The 20,808-nt window shown below is 46.5% G+C and overlaps 1 protein-coding gene across 2 annotated transcripts in view; it reads left to right on the forward strand.

Moving 5' to 3' along the window:
• The window catches only part of RASSF8 (Ras association domain family member 8), a 326,220-nt gene that overhangs the window by 294,040 nt on the left and 11,372 nt on the right, over positions 1–20,808 (forward strand). For both annotated transcript variants that reach the window (XM_078674112.1, XM_078674113.1), the window contains 2 exons: positions 2,215–3,104; positions 8,453–8,597. In XM_078674112.1, the coding sequence (XP_078530238.1) occupies positions 2,215–3,104; positions 8,453–8,597 (1,035 nt within the window). The remainder of the gene's footprint in view (positions 1–2,214; positions 3,105–8,452; positions 8,598–20,808) is intronic.

Raw genomic sequence — 20,808 nt, forward strand, 5'->3', positions numbered from 1 at the left:
TTTCTGGGGGCCACTGATTCCACCTCCGAATCAGATGAATCCGGCGGAGTCGGGGAAGAATCCCCAGACGTGTCATTCGCCATTGAGCCATGGTCCTTCAGGACATTCCTGGCCATTCGGGCCAACACCTGGGCCGAGGACTGAGAAGAGGTACCGCCCTTCCCGGCAGATTTGAACTTTCTCTTTCCGTAATTTTTAAGGGGCTTAGCAAAAGGCTTAAGAGCCTGGACTAGTGCAGTCTTCACTGACCCTTGGACGTGGGAATCCAGGGCCTCTACCAAATTCTCCTCCAAATGCTCTTCTTGTGGCTCATAGTCTACATATTCATCATATTCTGCCCACTGGTTATCCTCCTCGGCGTAGTACGCCATAGCTCTGAAGCAGGGAGGTGTGGAGGAACTTCAAGGGGGGGAGTAGCCCAGGGGAGCCTCCAACACACACACAAACTCAAACAACCAAAATCACTACAGGCAATGAGGCTGAATATCAGGTGGAAGGAGACCCCTATTTTGCACACTGTAAGCTCCCCTAGAGCAGAGCTCTAATGCGGATGCGCTCCGTTTAGCGTTCTACTGAGGCCAGGATTGATGCAGTCTGAAAGCGCGATGCGTGAGGAGCCGGTAAAGTGAAAAACGAAAGTCGGCTCCTCGCGCATGCGCAGTGCGTGTGGGGGCCGGGCTCGACTGCCTCCTGCGCGCGAGCGTCTCGCGTCTGCCTCCTCCTGCTCCACCGCCCCCTACCGGTACACCGCCTGTCGCGCTACGCGCTGAAAGCAGAAAACGCCCGCGCGGGCTAATAAACAATAAAACGCTGAAAAGGCAATAATAACCACAAAGTCACCAAAACACCTCAACCACGAGCGGAGGTCCGCTCAGCACATATCATCACTGACGCGCGCGCGCGCCGTCTACAACCACCGCCCTTACACACATTACCCCCAAGCAAGAAGTAAAATAGAAGGGCACTTAACTCGCTGCTGCAGCAGCAAAGAAAGAGGAGGTCGTATTATGTGCATGGACAATTATACAAGGGACTTGATACTGATTGGTGCAGACTGTTGGAGGGGGTTGTCCTTCCGGGGTCATGCCACTTTAAAGTTTTTATTGGCTGCTGTTTATGTCAGTAAAGTAAAGAGAATACAAACATGTGGGGAGAGCCTCATCGACTCTCCACACCCAAACGCACTGCGTGGTGTGGATACCAGATCCAGTCGTTTTTTTTCTTCCATTTTACCATTGTTCAAATTAATCCGATTTTAATCCGGACATACGAAAATATGAGAAGTTTTCCTAAACATAATATGACATAACATGGAGGAGAAGAATTGGCTAAAGTTTGTTAAAAATTTTGGATCTAAAATCGGATTAATTTGAACAATGGTAAAATGGAAGAAAAAAAACGACTGGATCTGGTATCCACACCACGCAGTGCGTTTGGGTGTGGAGAGTCGATGAGGCTCTCCCCACATGTTTGTATTTAATTGGTGCATTCAGGGCATAGCACAGCTCATTCAGCACGCGACAAGTTACGTTTGTGAAGTATCGATTGAGAAAAAATAGTGAAAAACATGGTGTGCATACCACCTCATTCATTTAGTAAAGTAAAGAGAAGCATAATCTGAGCCTCCGTGGACTGACATAGAATTTAAGTTAAACACTCTAACACAGCGTAGTTTGGGGAGGACTGAAGTGCGCGTGCTGGTCTGGCAGTACTGGAATACTGGTCAGCCCGACATGCAGAATTCACTTCATGGCGGGGGGCAGGCACCGGGATCCTGTTCAAAGTACCAATCACACGATGTAACTGAGCATGCTGTAAGCAACTGTGCTGGATAAGAGTCCGCTGGGCCACTCTAGCAACATACTCCTAATAAAACGCGAAAATTGTTAAAGTGTGAAAAATGAATTCATTTGTGAATTGAAGAATTCCAGGTGAGCGAGTTTGGCTAACTAAGATAAAATTCTAAATCATAGAAAAGTACTGCCGAACTCATTTTCAGACGGGGTTCATGCACTTGCAAAGCTTAAACATTACTAACGGTTTAGGAGAATTATGCCGAGATTGGGAATGTGGAAAAATGCACGTCTTCCAGTTTCCCTTTTGAGGGAATGGCTCGCGTCAGTTACTGTGAAATAAATAAGACATTGGTTCCATCTAGTGGCTACATTTGAGTATTGCAGGCGTATTTTGACTTCTCCCTTTCTTTTCTTTCAGGTCGTACTGGACGGTACACATTAATCGAAAAATGGAGAGACACAGAGAGACATTTGGCACCTCATGAAAATCCCATCATATCATTAAACAAATGGGGACAGTATGCAAGTGACGTGCAGCTCATTTTGAGACGCACCGGGCCGTCTCTCAGTGAGAGGCCGACCTCTGACAGTGTTGCTCGAATGCCTGAAAGGACTTTGTATCGACAGAGCTTGCCCCCCTTAGCCAAGCTTCGACCTCAGATCGACAAATCAATCAAAAGGAGAGAACCGAAGAGGAAATCTTTGACCTTCACGGGCGGAGCTAAGGGCTTGATGGACATTTTTGGCAAGGGAAAAGAATCCGAGTTTAAACAAAGGGTCATCAACAACTGCAAAACAACAGCCGAAGAGCTGAAAAAACTCGTCCACCTCCAGACAGAGAAACTGCAGTGTTTAGAGAAACAGCTGGACTCGAACCAGGCCGAAATCAGATACTGGGAGCAGAAGTACAACTCCAGCCTAGAAGAAGAAATTGTCAGAGTAGAGCAAAAGATCAAACGCAATGAGGTGGAAATTGAGGAGGAGGAATTTTGGGAAAACGAGCTTCAGATCGAGCAGGAAAACGAGAAGCAGCTGAAGGAGCAGCTCCTAGACATGAAGCAGCGCATCCAGGAGTGCGAGAGCCGGCTGAAGGACTACCTGGCCCAGGTGCAGAGCATGGAGCGCGGCATCGAAGCCGAGAAGCTGCAGCGCGAGGTGCACGAGGCCCAGGTGAATGAGGAGGAGATGAAAGGCAAGATCGAAAGGATCCGCACTGAGATCGACACACAGAGCCAGCACAGCCTGAGGCTGGAAAACGGATCGAAAGCAATCGAGAGATCCCTGGGGCAGGCTACCAAACGGCTTCTGGTAAGGAACCTGGTCCATAGGATGCTCTACACTGTTTCACTGTTGAAATAATGATCCCTCGAATCTGTTGCATCCAGAATATCGACCATACCACTACATCGCAAGTTAAGGCTAGATAAGTGGATGCAGAGTTGAAAATAGTAAATGAGTACTTACCAGGGCTCAAGTCCTAAAAAAAGAAGTGGGGGACTCTCCAATTTAGGTAGTGTCACAGAAAGTGACATCACAGCAGGAAGTGACATCACGGCAGGAAGTGACGTCACAACAAGAAGTGACATCACAACAGGGAGTGACGTCACCGCAGGAAGTGACATCACATGTGAGGCAGATTTATTATTTGCATATATTGCAAGATTTAACAATTGAAGCTGCTCAGTACTTAAGCTAGTGACTTAAGGTCCCTGTGTGGGGGAATTAACAGCCCAAATATGGATGAAGTTTGGCATACACCTACATTATAACAACAACAAAGTTCCAGAGGGTCTACACAAGAAGGTGTGAGCCTGCGGTAGCCAGAAAACTAGTCAAAACAAAAGGCCCTGGACTGACTTACACAAAAATTCACTGTGACAACTCAGTGGATGGTCAAAAGTACCCATCAGTCACCATTCGAAACCGCCCTTCATCATTTGGGATTTTTTGAAACCATCTATGCAAGTTGGTGATACTCAAAAAAGGGGGGAGACTAGATGGTAAATAGTTCTCCCCCGTTGAGTGACAATAGTATGGTATACCACTATCTGTGACTGGTAAGTGGTGGAGGAGCGGTGTGACTGAGGGGGTGCAGTGCAAGAAAACAAACGTGAAAAATTATTAGAAAAAAGTGTCTAAAATTGGATAAGGGAGCATAGAGCAAACTTTATTCAGATGATGCTCTCTTTACCAAATCTAAAAACCATTATTATGTAGAGACAGTTTGAAAAATGCGCTGTCTGTAGGTAGAGTTAGGTCAACATGTTTCAGCAATTCATCGACATAGTGGTCGTTGCTTTCTTCAGGACCTCATAATAATTAATTGCTACTGCAAATCAAAATAATAAGTGAAATTTGTAAAAGGACAAGTACATTAAATCACCTGCAGTCTCCAGGTGAAGAGTCTTGTCCTAACTCGCAGCTCGTGTCGTTCACATAGTCTGCGAGACGTGAAGACCTCACCCCACCTGGCAGTGGCTCAGGGATAGAGTGAAGCACCGCTCTAACCGTCGGTACTCCTTCGCCGGCGTCTGAACCGACTGGTAAAGAGAGCATCATCTGAATAAAGTTTGCTCTATGCTCCCTTATCCAATTTTAGACACTTTTTTCTAATCATTTTTCACGTTTGTTTTCTTGCACTGCACCCCCTCAGTCACACCGCTCCTCCACCACTTACCAGTCACAGATAGTGGTATACCATACTATTGTCACTCAACGGGGGAGAACTATTTACCATCTAGTCTCCCCCCTTTTTTGAGTATCACCAACTTGCATAGATGGTTTCAAAAAATCCCAAATGATGAAGGGCGGTCTCGAATGGTGACTGATGGGTACTTTTGACCATCCACTGAGTTGTCACAGTGAATTTTTGTGTAAGTCAGTCCAGGGCCTTTTGTTTTGACTAGTTTTCTGGCTACCGCAGGCTCACACCTTCTTGTGTAGACCCTCTGGAACCTTGTTGTTGTTATATACTCTTGGGGACCGTTCACAGAGTTTGGTCTTTAAATATTCCCCTGGGTCCTATCTCACCGTAATGTTAATGTTATATACACCTACATTAGTCAAGCCATTAAGTGCTGTAAGTGAGGCATACTAAAACATGGCACCATGAACAAAAGCAGAGTTTGTGCGTTGAAAATAGGCCCTGCAGTAGCAAAATTTGAATTGAATAGTATTTCACTACCAGGACATGTAAAACTTAAGAGTACATTTCATATCTTTTAAGAACAACTCTGCCCATGGCTGTCCAGGGCCTAGGGGTGACCTATATGTCATAAAAGGGAAGGTTTGGACCTGGCATGTAGGTGAAATTACCAGGTCGAAATGGCAGTTTAAAACTGCACACACAGGCTCTGCAGTGGCAGGCCTGAAACATAGTTAAAAGGCTACTTAGGTGGGTGCCACATTAGTAACATTTGATTTATAGGCCCTGGGCACAGGTAGTGCACTTTACTAGGGACCTATAATAAACCAAATATGCCAATCAAGGATGCCAATTGTCATTACATTTGAGATACAGGGCACAGGCACTTTAGCACTGGTCAGCAGTGGTAAAGTGCTCAGAGTCCTAAAGTCAGCAAAAACTAAGTCAAAAACTGAAGGTTAGAAAGCAAAAAGTCAGGGTGAAGCACACCAAACGATACCAGGTCTAACACTTACAACAATAGAATAATACTTATGTGCTACACATAGTATAACACATTGACTGTATTGTGCCAAGCCCTACCAGACAGATTCAAGGGCGCCATAAACAAATGACACTATTTTACCCTAAAATTGACCAAATGTGTACCCCATTGCCCGGGAGTATCCGAAAGTCACTTCACCTAGGGCACCAGAAAACCATGCATCTCTCATGCATAATGCATGCACACAATGTCACATAGGTGCAAAGATACTGAGAATTAATAGGAACAAACAGGTGCATATAAGCTATTTTGTGGAGGTGACTGCAGCCATTTGAGCCAATTCCGAGTGGCCCAGTGGCTCCGCACCAGGGATCACTGGGTGTGGGAACATAGGACCCAGCTTTAACAGGTACAGCTGTGCACCTGGTAACACCTTGGGATAAGGTGGGGCAGGAGCTAATGGTGCAAGTTCAAACTGCCCGTACCTCCCACCTCTAGACAATGCTTCACCAAGGGAGACTACAGGTTTTCTTTGTCCAGGACACCTTACCCGACCAACAATCTCAGATCTGCACTCGCTTACCACTAATATTGACAACTTTCTCAAGTTATTCCACATCCTCAAGGTTGTTTCTCTTTCCCAGGACAAAAACAGCTTGTGAAACTTTAGGAAAATTAGCCATCTAAAACTTTCATTATGAGTTGGTTAGATTTAGCTGCAGGGATACCGACCAGAAACCGATATTCTGAGAACCCGATATCTCTACACCTACATCCCACCACCTCATCTTCAGGATTCAGTTGGCTCACTTCTCAGGTAGCTTAAACTCTAGCACTAAGATGTATTGAAAAATTTGAAGAAGGCATGAAGTGATTCTATAAAGCGCTAGCTTTTCCACAAATCTGAGCGAATTATCATTCAAACAAACTGGCCAGCTAGTAATTTAGAGACGTGACCTGGAGTAGTCATAATATACTCACAAGATGGAGGTCTTTCATGCACCTGGTGGAGTTTGTTTATTAATATTATTAATTAATAATTTTATTTACAAAATCGAGAGCCTGGTTTAGAGTTTGGCTGATATGTTACTAAATCAGAAATGTCCCGAATATCTCATCCATTTTATTGCAAGTGCAATAGGAGATAATACACTTCTAGTAAGGCGGACAGAATATTCGTCAAGTGTGTGAAGGAGTACTAGTCCGCTAAACTCAGGCCCATAATCCTATCGAAAAACTTTCTAAAATATATGCAAAAATACTTAAAACAACTTGCTACATTAAAATATTTTTGAGCAGGGGCTCATATATCAACGTAATCTTAGGTTACGAGTCTAACAGAGGGCAGAAAGGCACAAAAAACGAGGGAAAAACGAGGGCAACAGAGGGCAGAAGGGAAAAAAAACAAGGGAAAAGAGTCTAACAGAGGGCAGAAAGGCACAAAAACAAGGGAAAAACGAGTCTAACAGAGGGCCGAAAGGCACAAAAACAAGGGAAAACGAGGGGAACAGAGGGCAGAAAGGCACAAAAACAAGGGAAAAACGAGTCTAACAGAGGGCAGAAATGCGGGAAAACGAGGGGAACAGAGGGTAGAAAGGCACAAAAACAAGGGAAAAACGAGTCGAACAGAGGGCAGAAAGGCACAAAAACAAGGGGAAAACGAGTCGAACAGAGGGCAGAAGGGCACAAAACCAAGGGAAAAACGAGTCTAACAGAGGGCAGAAAGGCAGAAAAACGAGTCTAACAGAGGGCAGAAAGGCACAAAAACAAGGGAACAACGAGGGGAACAGAGGGCAGAAGGGCAGAAAAACAAGGGAAAACAAGTCTAACAGAGGGCAGAAAGGCACAAAAACAAGGGAAAACGAGGGGAACAGAGGGGCAGAAAGGCACACAAACAAGGGAAAAACGAGTCGAACAGAGGGCAGAAAGGCACAAAAACAAGGGAAAAACGAGTCGAACAGAGGGCAGAAGGGCACAAAAACAAGGGAAAAACGAGTCTAACAGAGGCCAGAAAGGCAGAAAAACAAGGGAAAAACGAGTCTAACAGAGGGCAGAAAGGCACAAAAACAAGGGAAAAACGGGAACAGAGGGCAGAAGGACAGAAAAACAAGGGAAAACGAGGGGAACAGAGGGCAGAAAGGCAGAAAAACAAGGGAAAAACGAGTCGAACAGAGGGCAGAAAAGCACAAAAACAAGGGAAAAACGAGTCGAACAGAAGGCAGAAGGGCACAAAAACAAGGGAAAAATGAGTAACAGAGGGCAGCAAGGCAGAAAAAAACGAGTGGAGCCATTAAACTTGCTTACACTTACCTTAAAAGTGAAACTGAAGCCGAAAATGGTTTCCTAGGTGACGGTGTAGGTCGTAGATGCAGGAAGGGAAGTCTCCAGCAGGTCAGGCAGCAGGCGAGGCCAGGCAGGGACTGAGAACCGCGTCGATATCTGGATCCGGTCAAAAAAGAAAGGAGCCAGAGCAAGAAAAGCCTGAAAAATAAAGGGCATGGCGCACAAGGGCGGGACTGCTGAGGTGCAGAAACACCCATCCAGTGACATCTGCTATGGCCACTGATTGGTCGCAGACATCTCTGTTCCACTGGTAGGTCCGAGTCCCCCCCCCCCGGCAAGGTTAAGAAGGGGTGGGGCGGGTTGCATGAGATGCAATAGGCGTGGGCGTGGTGAGCAGTCCGAGGCTTCACCCGGAAATGTGTGCTTTGGTCGGTGCGCGCTGTATCGCATTCTGAAGCAGGGTGGACGGCGTTTTAATAAGTAAGCAGGGGGGACGGTGTCCCCCCTGGAAAATAAGTGGGTGGACGCCGTCTACCCGTATGGTACCCCGACTCGAGCCCTGGTAGCATCCTTGTCCTGCACCCCCACCGCCCCCCCCTCCCACCCACTACCCCGGCACAACACCAGCCAGTCCGTTCCAGGTGCCGTCTCACTCACACAGGACTGGAACAGCCGCGCCCGCGGGGGATTGTGGAGCTTGATTCCTTCCAGATTGAACTCAGATGTCTTTATTGTCTTTTGTAGGAGAAGGAACAAGAACTGGAGCAGCTGACCAAGGAGCTGCGGCAGGTGAATCTTCAGCAGTTTATCCAGCAGACGGGGACAAAGGTCACGGTGCTGCCGGCAGAGCCCTCAGAAGGGGAGGCTTTGCTCGGCGAGACGGAGAAAGGTAAAGAAGATTGTAACATTGTGCATACTTTATTTCTTAGTAATGGTCCTTTAACTGTATACACACATGCTTTGAGATTGTGCTATCTTTTAATTAGCAACATGGCAATGGAATCCTTAACAGCTGCTGTTGGTCAGTTGCACCTGGCTCCAGCTAGCTGGTGGATGAGATCTTTCCTTACTCTGGAATAAACTTGCATCTTCAACTTCATGCATTGTATGATTTCTACCAATATTACACAGATGAGAACCTCTAACGTGCTGGCCGCGGCCGGGCACCATGCTGCAGTGTGTCGTGGCTGACAGAAGCCTTGTGTTCTGTCGCAAGATTTATACAGTGCTTACTCCCTATAAGTGTAGTTTATTGTACTTTTTATGATCATAGTCCACTTAGTGGTTACTGCATTGGATGGTGCATTCTGAGATGTTTTGTGTAAAGTGTATGGTCCTGTCCTGGGCAAGCAAAGGTTGGAGGGCTGTCCTGGGCAAGCACAGGTTGGAGGGAGACAGGGTGACAAGATCAGCTGGAATGGACTTTGTTTTTATCATCTCACATCTTTATGACATAGAGAGGTGTAAAAAGCAGTCATGCTATGAAGCTCAGTGGTGAACTAAACGTTGGCGAGAAGCGTGTGGCAAATCTCTTCAGTTACTCCGTGCCTGTGCAGTGCACAATGGGTGGGTTATTGCTGGGAACTGGTTCCGTACTAGGTGATAGACATAACTCAGAGCAGTTTTATCTTACGGGAGCGTGAGTGTCAAGCAGTGTAAGGGAATAACTATGGAGCCTGTATGAACTACAATCGCCTGCTAACCACTGAGTGATTTAGTATTAGTATTCATCTGGAACTGGAGGGTTATATACAGTATTGTATTGCAATTCCATTTACATAGCACTTACTACTCCTGGTGAGCTGTTAAAGTGCATACGCCTGCCAGCATGCTGCTCCTCAATAGTTATTGGTGGGAATTTTGATTAGTTTTGAGCTCCTTTGGAAACCATTACATGCATTTACTTTAGGCTCGGTGCGCTAGAGTAAATCAATAGGAGTTTTCATGGTAATACAGAGGAGGCTTTTTTGAGATTGCATGCAGAACTGTCGAAAGAGAGTACAGTGCTATGTTAGAAGTTTTTGATGAGCACTAGAAGCAGGCGAATAATTTGTCTTCTGAAAGGCTATGGCTAGTCCACCCCTTTAGCAAGTACAGTGGATCAGTGCAAGACTTGGAAGCATAAAGTGATAGCTGGATGTATATATAGGGAACAATTAAGAAGTTTAACCGCATGCGTGCGGGCGGAATTCCGCTCGTACGCTGACTTTTTTAAAAGCGCATGTTACGTGACGAGCTGGGCTCGTCATCAGCGTGCGTGGAGGCTACCTGATGACGAGCCCAGCTCGTCATCAGCGTGGAAGGGGTTAAGGCACTTTGCATTGTTTATAGGGCAGCTCATGTAATGGAGCCTAAGCCTTTGCAGAGGAAATTCGGTTGATACTCTCCTACTAGAAATCTCCACTCTTTCTCAGCTAATTTGATGTGTATCCCACATTTTAATAAGGCCCGACTAAGAGGAAGATCATTTAGTCTGACAGTATCTAGGCTTTGGAACTCACTACCTATTGAGATTAGACAAAGCGACACCTTACTAAATTTTAAAAAATCTTGAAAACCAGACTGTTTCCTAGAAACTAATTGTGAGAAGTTAGCCTGGCATATGATGTCCACTATTCTAGTGGGCACCTTGCACCAGTTTAAACGACCCTTATTGATGGTGGTTGTAAAGTCAACCTTATAGACAAGCTATCCTAGTGGTAGCAGGGACCAGCAGTCTTAGGCTAAAACTTCAGAGAGCATGTGAAGCCAGCTGTTTTACCATATATAATCCCTTGAATACCAAATGAACGGACATCACACAAGGTATATATCAAATATATATGTATTTATTACTAACACAACCCCTTTGCACTTTTTATGAGGTCAGAGTTCGAGATACGTTACAAGTTACTCATTAAGCATACTATAAGTTGCACAAATACAATTCTGCCCTAGGGGCCTCACAAACCATTTACTAAGTAAGTGGTATAAGAACCAGTTCAGGAATAGTGAATAGGCCTAGGGAATCGCTTGGGCTACACTACAGAACCAAAGGTCAGGAAGTAGGTGACCCACGGGAGACGCGTGCAGTGTGGGAACACAGTTGCGAGCTACCATTGACTTACAATGGGGAACGAAGAAGTCACAAAGTTACTGATTAAGGACACTTCCGTGTGGACTACAGTGAAACCCCTTTTAACTAGGACACTTGAAGAGTCAATACCCTCGGGAGCACTGGAGTACTCGAGTTACCTCACCCAGGGAAGCCGGGTGCATAGGTGTCTTTTCGTGTCGGGTTTTGTCGATGCTTTCAATGGAGACCTGCAAAAGAAGTGCTGCAGGCGGCCGAAGGTAGAGTGTCCAGGTGGATCCAAGGGTGGATCGAGGAGCTGAAGAACTTGAAAGCAGAGGGGACAGAGTCTGGGTCACTAGCCAGTGACCATGACGGAACCAGGATGGAACCAGGTGATGTCGCGATGCAAACAGGTGAAGAGGTGAAGCTTGTCTCTGCAGCCACGATGACCAGGAGGCGTCAACGACGACGACCAGGAGCTGGATTCGAGCTGTCCCACGAAGGATCTAGTTGACTGCAGTGTCGGTATCCGGATTGGACCCAACAAGCCTTGGCAACCGCAACCCACGCAGGAAGTGAAGATTGGCTTCAGGTCAGACCAGCAAGGTCTGAGGAGCTTCTCCTTTGCAGGGAAGCTGGAGCAAGCCTGGAGCAACCAGGAAAGCAAGAATATTTCAAGGGTTCGCCTTCAGGGGGCTCACTAGCCAACGGGCTAGCAACTGGGAAGACGCGTCGAGCTGAAATGCAGGAGCGGGCCCCACGTGGCACTCGTGGAGTAAGGGGGGCTGAGCTTCGTTGCAAATGGTGCTCGGGTCTGGGGCTTCTTGTGCCCCAATGCACAACTGCGAGTTACCTCAGGAGTTGATGCAGTTAGCAATTTGCAGGATGTCCAGGGAGTCTGGTCCCACGTCTCTCGTGTCCGCCACGGGTCTCAGCTTTGCTGTGAATGTGGGTCAGAGTCCAAGAAGTCTGGAAGTCCAGTCCTGAGTAGCTGAGTCTTCGGGTTCCATTTGGAGCATCGACAAAGCAAACCGGCAAGTTACTGGTGGGGCCTGTTTGAACAGGGTGGTCACTCCTTGACAACAAGGGAGATGTCTTCCGTCTTCTAGTCGGTATGGAAAGTCGAAGGTCCAAGAGTTTCATTTCAGAGTTTCATTCCAGGATAATCTAATGTCTCTAGACACAGCTCCTATCTTTATACTAATCTAAGGGGCTGGATTACCTGCTAGGTCCCTCCTATGGGTGGACCCTGAGAAGGGGGTGGTTACACCCCTTTCTCTTTGTCCAGTTTCATGCCAGAGTGGGGCTGGAGTGCCCCAGCAACTGGTTTGAACTGGGCTATGCATGGAGCACCTTGTGTGCCCCAGGTAGTGTCTCGTTTTGCAGCCCTCCCTGCCCCAATACACTAAAAGCCTGTCTGGGGAGGTGCTAGCACCTCCCAAGGCAGGAAACCTATTGTCCAGGCCTCCCCTGCTGGAGTTCCGTCTAGCAGCAGGAGGTCAGACTCGTGTCTGTGGCAGCAGCATCCATTTTGTGATGCTGAGGCTCTATTTAACTTTAACCGGGTAAAGCAGTAACCAACATGTCTGCTCCCTCTAGAAGGGTGGAATGCTACCCCTGCCGCCAGAATTGGCGGGTGGAGGGTAGTATTTCAAAGTGTTTGACACCTTACACAACATGTTTTGATAAAGCCAAACCAAAGTTAGCATTAACCGCAAGGATTATAATGCACTTAAGGATATATGGTATGGCTATATCATAGAACAGCTATAAGGACATGGTTCCGAAAGCTGCAGAGGGGCTCAGCTCATGCTAGGGCACCCTCTCACATAAAACCAAGCACTCTGCCTCCAGGATTGTTAAGGCCTGTCATAGGAGTGAGTGACTTATAGGTTACTATGTGTCTATATATAAGGTATATATATATATATATACACCAAATGATGTGGGAGCGAGTTATATCTATATATGGCACAGTACAATCAAAATACAGTTTGTCAAATAACAATCTTTCAGATGAATCTTGTTTTCCTCTAAATTCTTTATTTTCTGTTTTCTTGAGCATAAAGTCACAATACAAACAGCCGACGCGTTTCGTCCTAAGTGTAGGACGTCATCAGGGCTGTAAATACAACAAGCATTGGAAATGCAATAGGTCTCGCAATAACGCGAGTTTGAACTATTAGCATTGTAAATGATAATGCCCTTTATTTTTACGTTCTGGTTTTTGGAACATAAATAAAAGGCTTTGTCATTTACAAGGCCTATAGCTTAAATTTGCGTTAAAACGAGACCTATTGCATTGCAATGGTGGTGGTGCTGCTGAGTTTTCTCTGAATCTGCAATCTGAATCTGCACTCTGAATCTGCACCCACAATCTGCACCCACAATCTGCACTCTGAATCTGCACCCACAATCTGCACTCTGAATCTGCACCCACAATCTGCACTCTGAATCTGCACCCACAATCTGCACCCACAATCTGCACTCTGAATCTGCACCCACAATCTGCACTCTGAATCTGCACTCTGAATCTGCATCCACAATCTGCACCCACAATCTGCACCCACAATCTGCACCCACAATCTGCACCCACAATCTGCAATCTGAATCTGCAATCTGAATCTGCAATCTGAATCTGCAATCTGAATCTGCACCCACAATCTGCAATCTGAATCTGCAATCTGAATCTGCAATCTGAATCTGCACTCTGAATCTGCAATCTGAATCTGCAATCTGAATCTGCACCCACAATCTGCAATCTGAATCTGCACCCACAATCTGCAATCTGAATCTGCACCCACAATCTGCACCCACAATCTGCACCCACAATCTGCACCCACAATCTGCACCCTGAATCTGCACCCTGAATCTGCACCCTGAATCTGCACCCACAATCTGCACCCACAATCTGCACCCACAATCTGCACCCACAATCTGCACCACAATGTGTGAGTGGCGTTGCGTGTGTGAGTGAGTGGCGTTGCGTGTGTGAGTGGCGTTGCGTGTGTGAGTGGTGTTGCGTGTGTGAGTGGCGTTGCGTGTGTGAGTGGCGTTGCGTGTGTGAGTGGCGTTGCGTGTGTGAGTGGCGTTGCGTGTGTGAGTGGCGTTGCATGTGTGAGTGGCGTTGCGTGGATGAGTGGGGTTGCGTGGATGAGTGGGGTTGCGTGGATGAGTTGCGTTGCGTGTGTGAGTGGTGTTGCGTGGGTGAGTGTGGTGTTGCGTGGATGATAGTGGGCTTGCGTGGGTGTGAGTGGCGTTGCGTGTCTGTAAGTGTTGCTGTGTGGGTGAAAGTGGCACAGAGCCTTTGATGTGGCCTGGCGCAGGAGAAATGCTGCTGCTGCTAATTAAATACAAGAGTGGCCGGGAAGCGGCCGGGAAACACAAGTACGGCCGGCCACATAATTAGGGGAGGAGAAGCCGCACAGCACACGCTGGGAGAAGCCCTTTGATGTGCTGTGCGGCCGCGATGCGCGCTCTGTGCTGGGGGAGGGCCATTAGCCTGAACTCGCGGCAAGATCAAACGAAGGGTGGGAGGGACATTGAGGAACAGATGGCCATGAAAGTGTATGGGCCAAAAGCGCGTGCCTGTGGCCACGTGCACTAGAAGAAAACGCCACGAAAAAATGCGGTGGTTTGACAATCAGTTCGAGCACTTGAATTCTCGCCATTTCCCATTCCTTCGGAATGGTAAAGGACGAGACCTAAAAAAGTATAAACATAAAATTACTAATCATTTCTTCGACTGTACTAGACATTTATTACTCATTGTTAAAGTCTAAACCACCAAATCACCAATAGTAAAGTCAGGGAAACGTCGTTTACAACGCGGTGTTTACACCGCACAACCATTTCCCCGCAGCTATTACAACGCAAGTCGTTACTACGACTTGCGCTGGATGGCGCTGTGGGATAAGGAATGTTTTAATTTTATAGTCCAACACCTTCCCTACTGTTACGGGGACTGGTGTTGGAACATAAAATTAAAAAATTCCTAAATCCGCGCCCTCCAACGCAAGTCGTTGTAACGACTTGCGTTGTAAAACCTGAGATGTCAAGTACCGCGATCTAAAAGATCGCGTTGTACTGACATACATCCGAAAAATCATTATGCAACCCCTGAATAATTCTACAAGAGTAACATAGTATATACTCAAACCTAAACAAAATCATCTGTAGTTTTCCATAAAATAATCAAAACCAACTATTTAGACCAAATTGAGACAACTTTATACATGATCCATATATACATTGCCTAAATTTCTTCATTTGTTAATGATATACAGATGTTTGCTCATCAATGGGGCATTGATAATGAGTTGCTAATTTTGGATACTCTTTCTCTAGCTTTGGCTAAAACTTTGTTGGCATAACCTCTCCTACTTAGTCTATTCTGAAGATGATTTAATTCATCTCTGCAATCGTTGTCACAACTGCAGTTTCTCCTCACCCAAACCATTTCCCCATATGGGATGCCCGAAATAACCGAGGCCGGGTGAAAACTGTCTGCTCGTAGTATTGAATTCGTAGCAGTCGTTTTCCTATAAAGTCTACTGATGATTTTGTCCCCTTCAGCCACTAGTGTTACGTCAAGATATCCTATTTGGGTTGTGTTATAATTTAAAGTTAGCTTTACATTGAATTCATTGGAATTCAAAAAATCCAAATAGTCCAACAATTCTGTTGATGAACCCCTCCAAATTATTAGAATGTAACAGTAACAAGGTGAGCAGAGGTCATTGCATCGATATAATTGTTAAGGACATGGGAATAGAAGATAGATGCATAAAGCCATTAGGACTTGATATTTGAGGTCATGATGGTACATTGGACTCCATTCTTGCTCCTTCCCCCCTCTCTCTTTTTCAGCATATTTGTTATGCTCATTATCAATGCCCCATTGATAAGCATACATCTGTATATCATTAACAAATGAAGACATTTAGGCAATGTATATGTGGATCATGTATAAAGTTGTCTCAATTTGGTCTAAATAGTTGGTTTTGATTATTTTATGGAAAACTACAAATGATTTTGTTTAGGTTCGAGTATATACTATGTTACTCTTGTAGAATTATTCAGGGGATGCATAATGACTTTACTATTGGTGATTTGGTGGTTTAGACTTTAACAATGAGTAATAAATGTCTAGTACAGTCGAAGAAATGATTAGTAATTTTATGTTTATACTTTTTGTATTTACAGCCCTGATGACGTCCTACACTTAGGACGAAACGCGGCGACTGTTTGTATTGTGACTTTATACTCAAGAAAACAGAAAATAAAAAGAATTTACAAGAAAACAAGATTCATCTGAAAGATTGTTATTTGACGAACTGTATTTTGATTGTACTGTGCCATATATAGATATAACTCGCTCCCACATCATTTGGTGTATTGACCTTGGGTTAGGTAAAGGTAGGACGATGCCTCTATGAGTGGTAGTGCGTAGTGTCGTTAAAACTTAGGTGGAGAATTGCTTCTGGAGTGCACCTGTATGGTTGCCCACACATCGTCCACCTAGGGTAGTATAGATATAGATATACTATATCTAAGTAAGGGGTGATTACACCACCTTTCCCAAGCTGAGTGATCAGCCTGTGGTGTCTGTTTGGATGGCCAGCCAGGGGTGGCATAATACATGCTTCAGCCCCCAGTAGTCCTTGGATGCACCTATGCCCTGGGTACCTATGGTACACTATACAGGGGCTCACAAAGGTGACCCAATACCCAATCAGGTATGTACCTAAAGTACATGGTATCAATTTAGAGAGAGAACAGCTGGGCTGTGGGTCTGATTATCAGGCCCACAGCCACACTAAAGTCAAAAAACCAGAGAATCACAGCAAAAAGTGGGGGTGACTATAGGAATCAGACCCTACTCTCCTACACTAGTCCCTAGCATTTTTTAGATTTTCAGTTACGCACATTGCTTTTTACTGGTAATCTTAGCACCAGGATACCCGTTGGGTGGCAACTGCGCTATATAAGTGTGCCATACATTCAAGTTTAGGCTGCACTCACAGACAGCTGTAACCCCATGTTCATAGCAATGAGAGAGTTAATATAAGGAAAATAAAACTAATATCAAAAGGAGATTCTGCAGGTGCTGGGGTAGATGTCTTTTCATGTACACATTCAAAGTTTGGCTCTGAGTAAAAATGAAAGTGGGATCCATTTTAGATGCCTCTATTTGTGGCATGCCACAAGATGACAGTTAGGAGAGCTTCCCCAGACAGTGGAATTCTATTGCCCGCATCCCTGTGCTTAAGGGTGGAGACCAGACAATGTAGTAATTAGCATGTATATAGGAGTCATTTTAGCATAAGGGTGATGGTTAGTTATTTCTGAGACCTGCAATTTAGTAGATGGTAAGGGTCATGGGTGGGACTGCATTTCTGTTATTAAATGTGAGTATGTTTCTAGGCCAGGCTTGTCCTTTTTCGGATCCTAATGGCTGCTTCACAAATCTCAATCTCACAATTCTTTGTGCTCATTTTGTGAGTATTCTTGCCTTAAGCCATCCCAGGTACTTCCTGATGGGAGAAGCATCAGTCTAGACAAAATGAAAGAGTCTGGGAAGGACACATGACAACAACCAAACCAAATCGGCCCTGCAGCATGAGATTCTGGGCAGACTAAGGCCATTTGGGGTAGGGCACTGAGACCACCCTAGTCAATCAATCAATCAGGGATTTATATAGTGCGCTACTCACCCGTGAGAGTCTCAAGGCGCTGGGTGTGGGGTGAGGAAGGGAAGGGGAGGGTGCAGAGGCTCCTGGTCAGTCAAAGAGCCAGGTCTTGAGGTCATTCCTGAATGTGTGCAGGGTCGTGGAGCGTCTGATGTTCACAGGGAGTTCGTTCAAGGTCTTCGCTGCGATGTAGGAGAAAGTTTTCCTACCGGTTTTCTATCTGCGGATGCGGGGAAGTTCTGCCAGGGCGAGGTCAACAGAGCAGAGGTTTGTCTTGGGTACGTGGTAGGATAGGTAATTGGGTCCGATGTTGTTGAGGGATTTGTAGGCATGGGTGGGGAGTTTGAAGGTTACCCTCCTTTTGACGGGGAGCCAGTGGAGGCCTCATAGATGTTGGGTCATGTGCCCGTGGTGCGCTGTCCCGAGGACGAGTCTGGCTGCGGCGTTCTGGATGGTTTGGAGGTTGTGTAGAAGAGTTTTGTTAATTCCAGTGTAGAGGGCGTTGCCGTAGTCCAGTCTGCTGGTTATGAGTGCGTGGGTGACAGTCCTACTACAGTGAGGGGGGATCCATTTGAAGGTCTTACGGAGGATGCAGATGCCGTTGAAACTAGTGGAGGCGACGGCGTTGATCTGGTGGTTCATGGAGAGGGAGGAGTTAAGGATGATGCAGAGGTTCAGAGCTTGGTTTGTGGGGGTGAGTGTTCTCCCGAGGGCAGAGGGCCACCAGGTGTTGTCCCAGGTGGTGGTGCAGGGTCCGAGGATGAGGACCTCGGTTTTCTCTGAGTTTAGCTTCAGGCAGCTGTCCTTCATCCAGGCTGCCACATTCTTCTTTCCATCCTGGAAGCAGTCTGGTGTCCTCAGGCCTCTTCATGAGTGAGAGAATGAGATGGGTGTCGTCAGCGTAGGATACAATGTTGAGCCCATGCTGTCTGACAATGGCGGTGAGGGGGGGCCATGCAGATGTTGAAGAGCGTGGGGCTGAGAGATGATCCCTGGGGTACTCAGCCGCTGATTTCCATGGGTTTGGAGAGGAAGGGAGGGAGTCGGATTTTCTGGGTTCTGTCGGAGATGAAGGATTAGATCCAGTCGAGGGCGGCTCCTTATGTTCCCGCGTCGTAAAGTCTAGCAGCGAGCGTGCAATGTGAGACTGTGTCAAAAGCTGCGGAGAGGTCTAAAGGATGAGGGCTGTGGTGTGTCCCTGGTCCAGTACCTTGTGGATGTCGTTGGGTGCAGCGAGGAGGGCGGTCTCGGTGCTGTGGTTGCTGCGTAATCTAGACTGGGATGCATCGAGGATGGAGTTCTCTTCGGTGAAGGCAGTCAGTTGGGTGTTTACAGTTTTCTCAGTGACTTTGGCCGCAAAGGGGAGGAGAGAGACAGGCCGGTAGTTTTTCAGGTCCATAGGGTCGGCCGTTGGTTTTCTTGAGGAGGGGTTTTACCTCTGCACATTTCCAGTCGTCTGGGCAGGCAGATGCCTGACCTGAGGGAGGCGTTGATGATACATCCTAGTTCAGGTGCGATGGCAGCGACTGCCCTGTCGAATATTTGCGGTGGGCAGGGGTTCGTTGGGACTCCTGAGTAGGTTTTCTTCATGGTCACGGTGATGAGTTCAACGGTAGCGGGATCCCAGGACGTGATGGTCGGCTTGTCGGCGGAGGTGGGTAGGGGTGTGGTGTTCGTCGTTGGTTCGCTGAAGTTGTTGTAGAGGGCCTTGATCTTCAGATGGAAGTAGGAGCTGAGCTTGTCACGGAGTTCCTGGGAAGGTGTGATGTCCGTGGATTCGCAGGTGGGTTTGTCGAACTGCTGTATGACGTTGAACAGTTCCTTGGCATTGGACACGTTGGTCTGGACTTTGTCTCTTATGAAGGTCCGTTTGGTGTCTCTTATGTGTTGATAGTAATCTTTCAGAGCGCTATTGTGGCTGTTCTGTGATTCAGAAGTTCTCAGGTTTCACCAAGTTTTCTGTCTGGCTTCTTGAAGTTCTGCGGTGAACAAGGCAGCTTTTAGAGGGTGTTGCTTTGCGGGGGCGGAGGGGTGCAAGCTTGTCGGCGCAGCAGTAAACCCAGCGGTGGGATTCCCTGGCTGTGGAGTTGGCGTTGGTCGTGGTGATGGGAGGGTTTTGACGGAGGGTGATGCTGAGGTGTTCCTCTCTGACCTTGCTCCAGTTCCGTCATGGAGGACGTGGGGCGGGTTTGGGTACGGTGGTGGTGTTGAAGGTGAAATGGACGCAGTGGTGGCTTGTCCAGGGGGGATTGGTAGTGTGGTTGAAGCGTATGCTAGTCCCACCCGCGAAGATGTGGTCGAGGGTGTGACCCGCTCTGTGGGTGGGCATGTTGACGAGCTGCTTCAGTCCAAAGTTGGCGAGGTTGTCAAGGAGAGAGGTCAAGTCGGGATCGTTGTTGAAGTGGAAATTCAGCAAAATTAGGATGAGGCTGATGCACCTGGAGTACAGTTACAGTGACTGCAAGACAGGCTTGAGAGGAGGTGTCATGGACTTGGTTACATCATTCACGGGCCAAGTCTTCCTCACAGCTTACGTTCCGGCTAGATGGGTTGGCCTCTGAGTTCAGTGTTCAACGTTCAGAAATGCAGTCATGTAGCAGAGGCTCAACAATTCCTGCATTGGCATTCAGTATAGCAGAGAGCTTAGTTTAATGCTCCCTGCATAGCCCACAGGGGCTTGCACCAGCATCAGAATTCTGAGATTGCTCTGCCCCTTCCCTGTGCTCTGGAAAGATATGTTGCAGCCAATCGCTCTCGTAAAGCACATGCATTTGGTCTTACTTCTTTAGAATTCTCTTGTATTGGAGAGGAGAACCTTGGAAAGTAACGTCATCTTCTAGAAAGTTAAAAGCACACCAATTCTGATTATCTGTCACTTGACTTTGTTTCTGTTTCTTTTCTTTTTTTACTTTTCTACTTTTCTTAATTATTGCTGTTTGTCTCTATTTTTTGCACCTAGACTGAACATGTTGATGCTTTGGCCAGTCTCTTAACTTGCTCAGTTACTTCTGTTGTTTTTCTAAATGTTTCGCTCCACAGTCGCACTGTGCCCCTGTAAACGCGCACTTTGTCAATGACAGAATCAATCAGTCAATCAATTATTGATAAAACATTTTATTACTATAACTGCAAAGATATGCAGCCTTTAATTCTGTTTGGCACGTTTCTTTGCTGTTACAGCATTTAGGGCACCATCATTCTCAAGGGTATCCCTCGGTATGTAGAGTAGGGGTTTGAGTGCCTGCTGCGGAGATCTGTCTGCTATGTACCAAATCTTGCCAGGTCTGGCGGTTTCTGCTATTTTTTCCTTACATGGCCAATAAAGTAAGTACTGTTGAGTTGAGTCATAATAA

This window comes from Lissotriton helveticus, chromosome 1_1 (assembly GCF_964261635.1).
Source record: "Lissotriton helveticus chromosome 1_1, aLisHel1.1, whole genome shotgun sequence".
Lineage (NCBI taxonomy): Eukaryota > Metazoa > Chordata > Amphibia > Caudata > Salamandridae > Lissotriton > Lissotriton helveticus.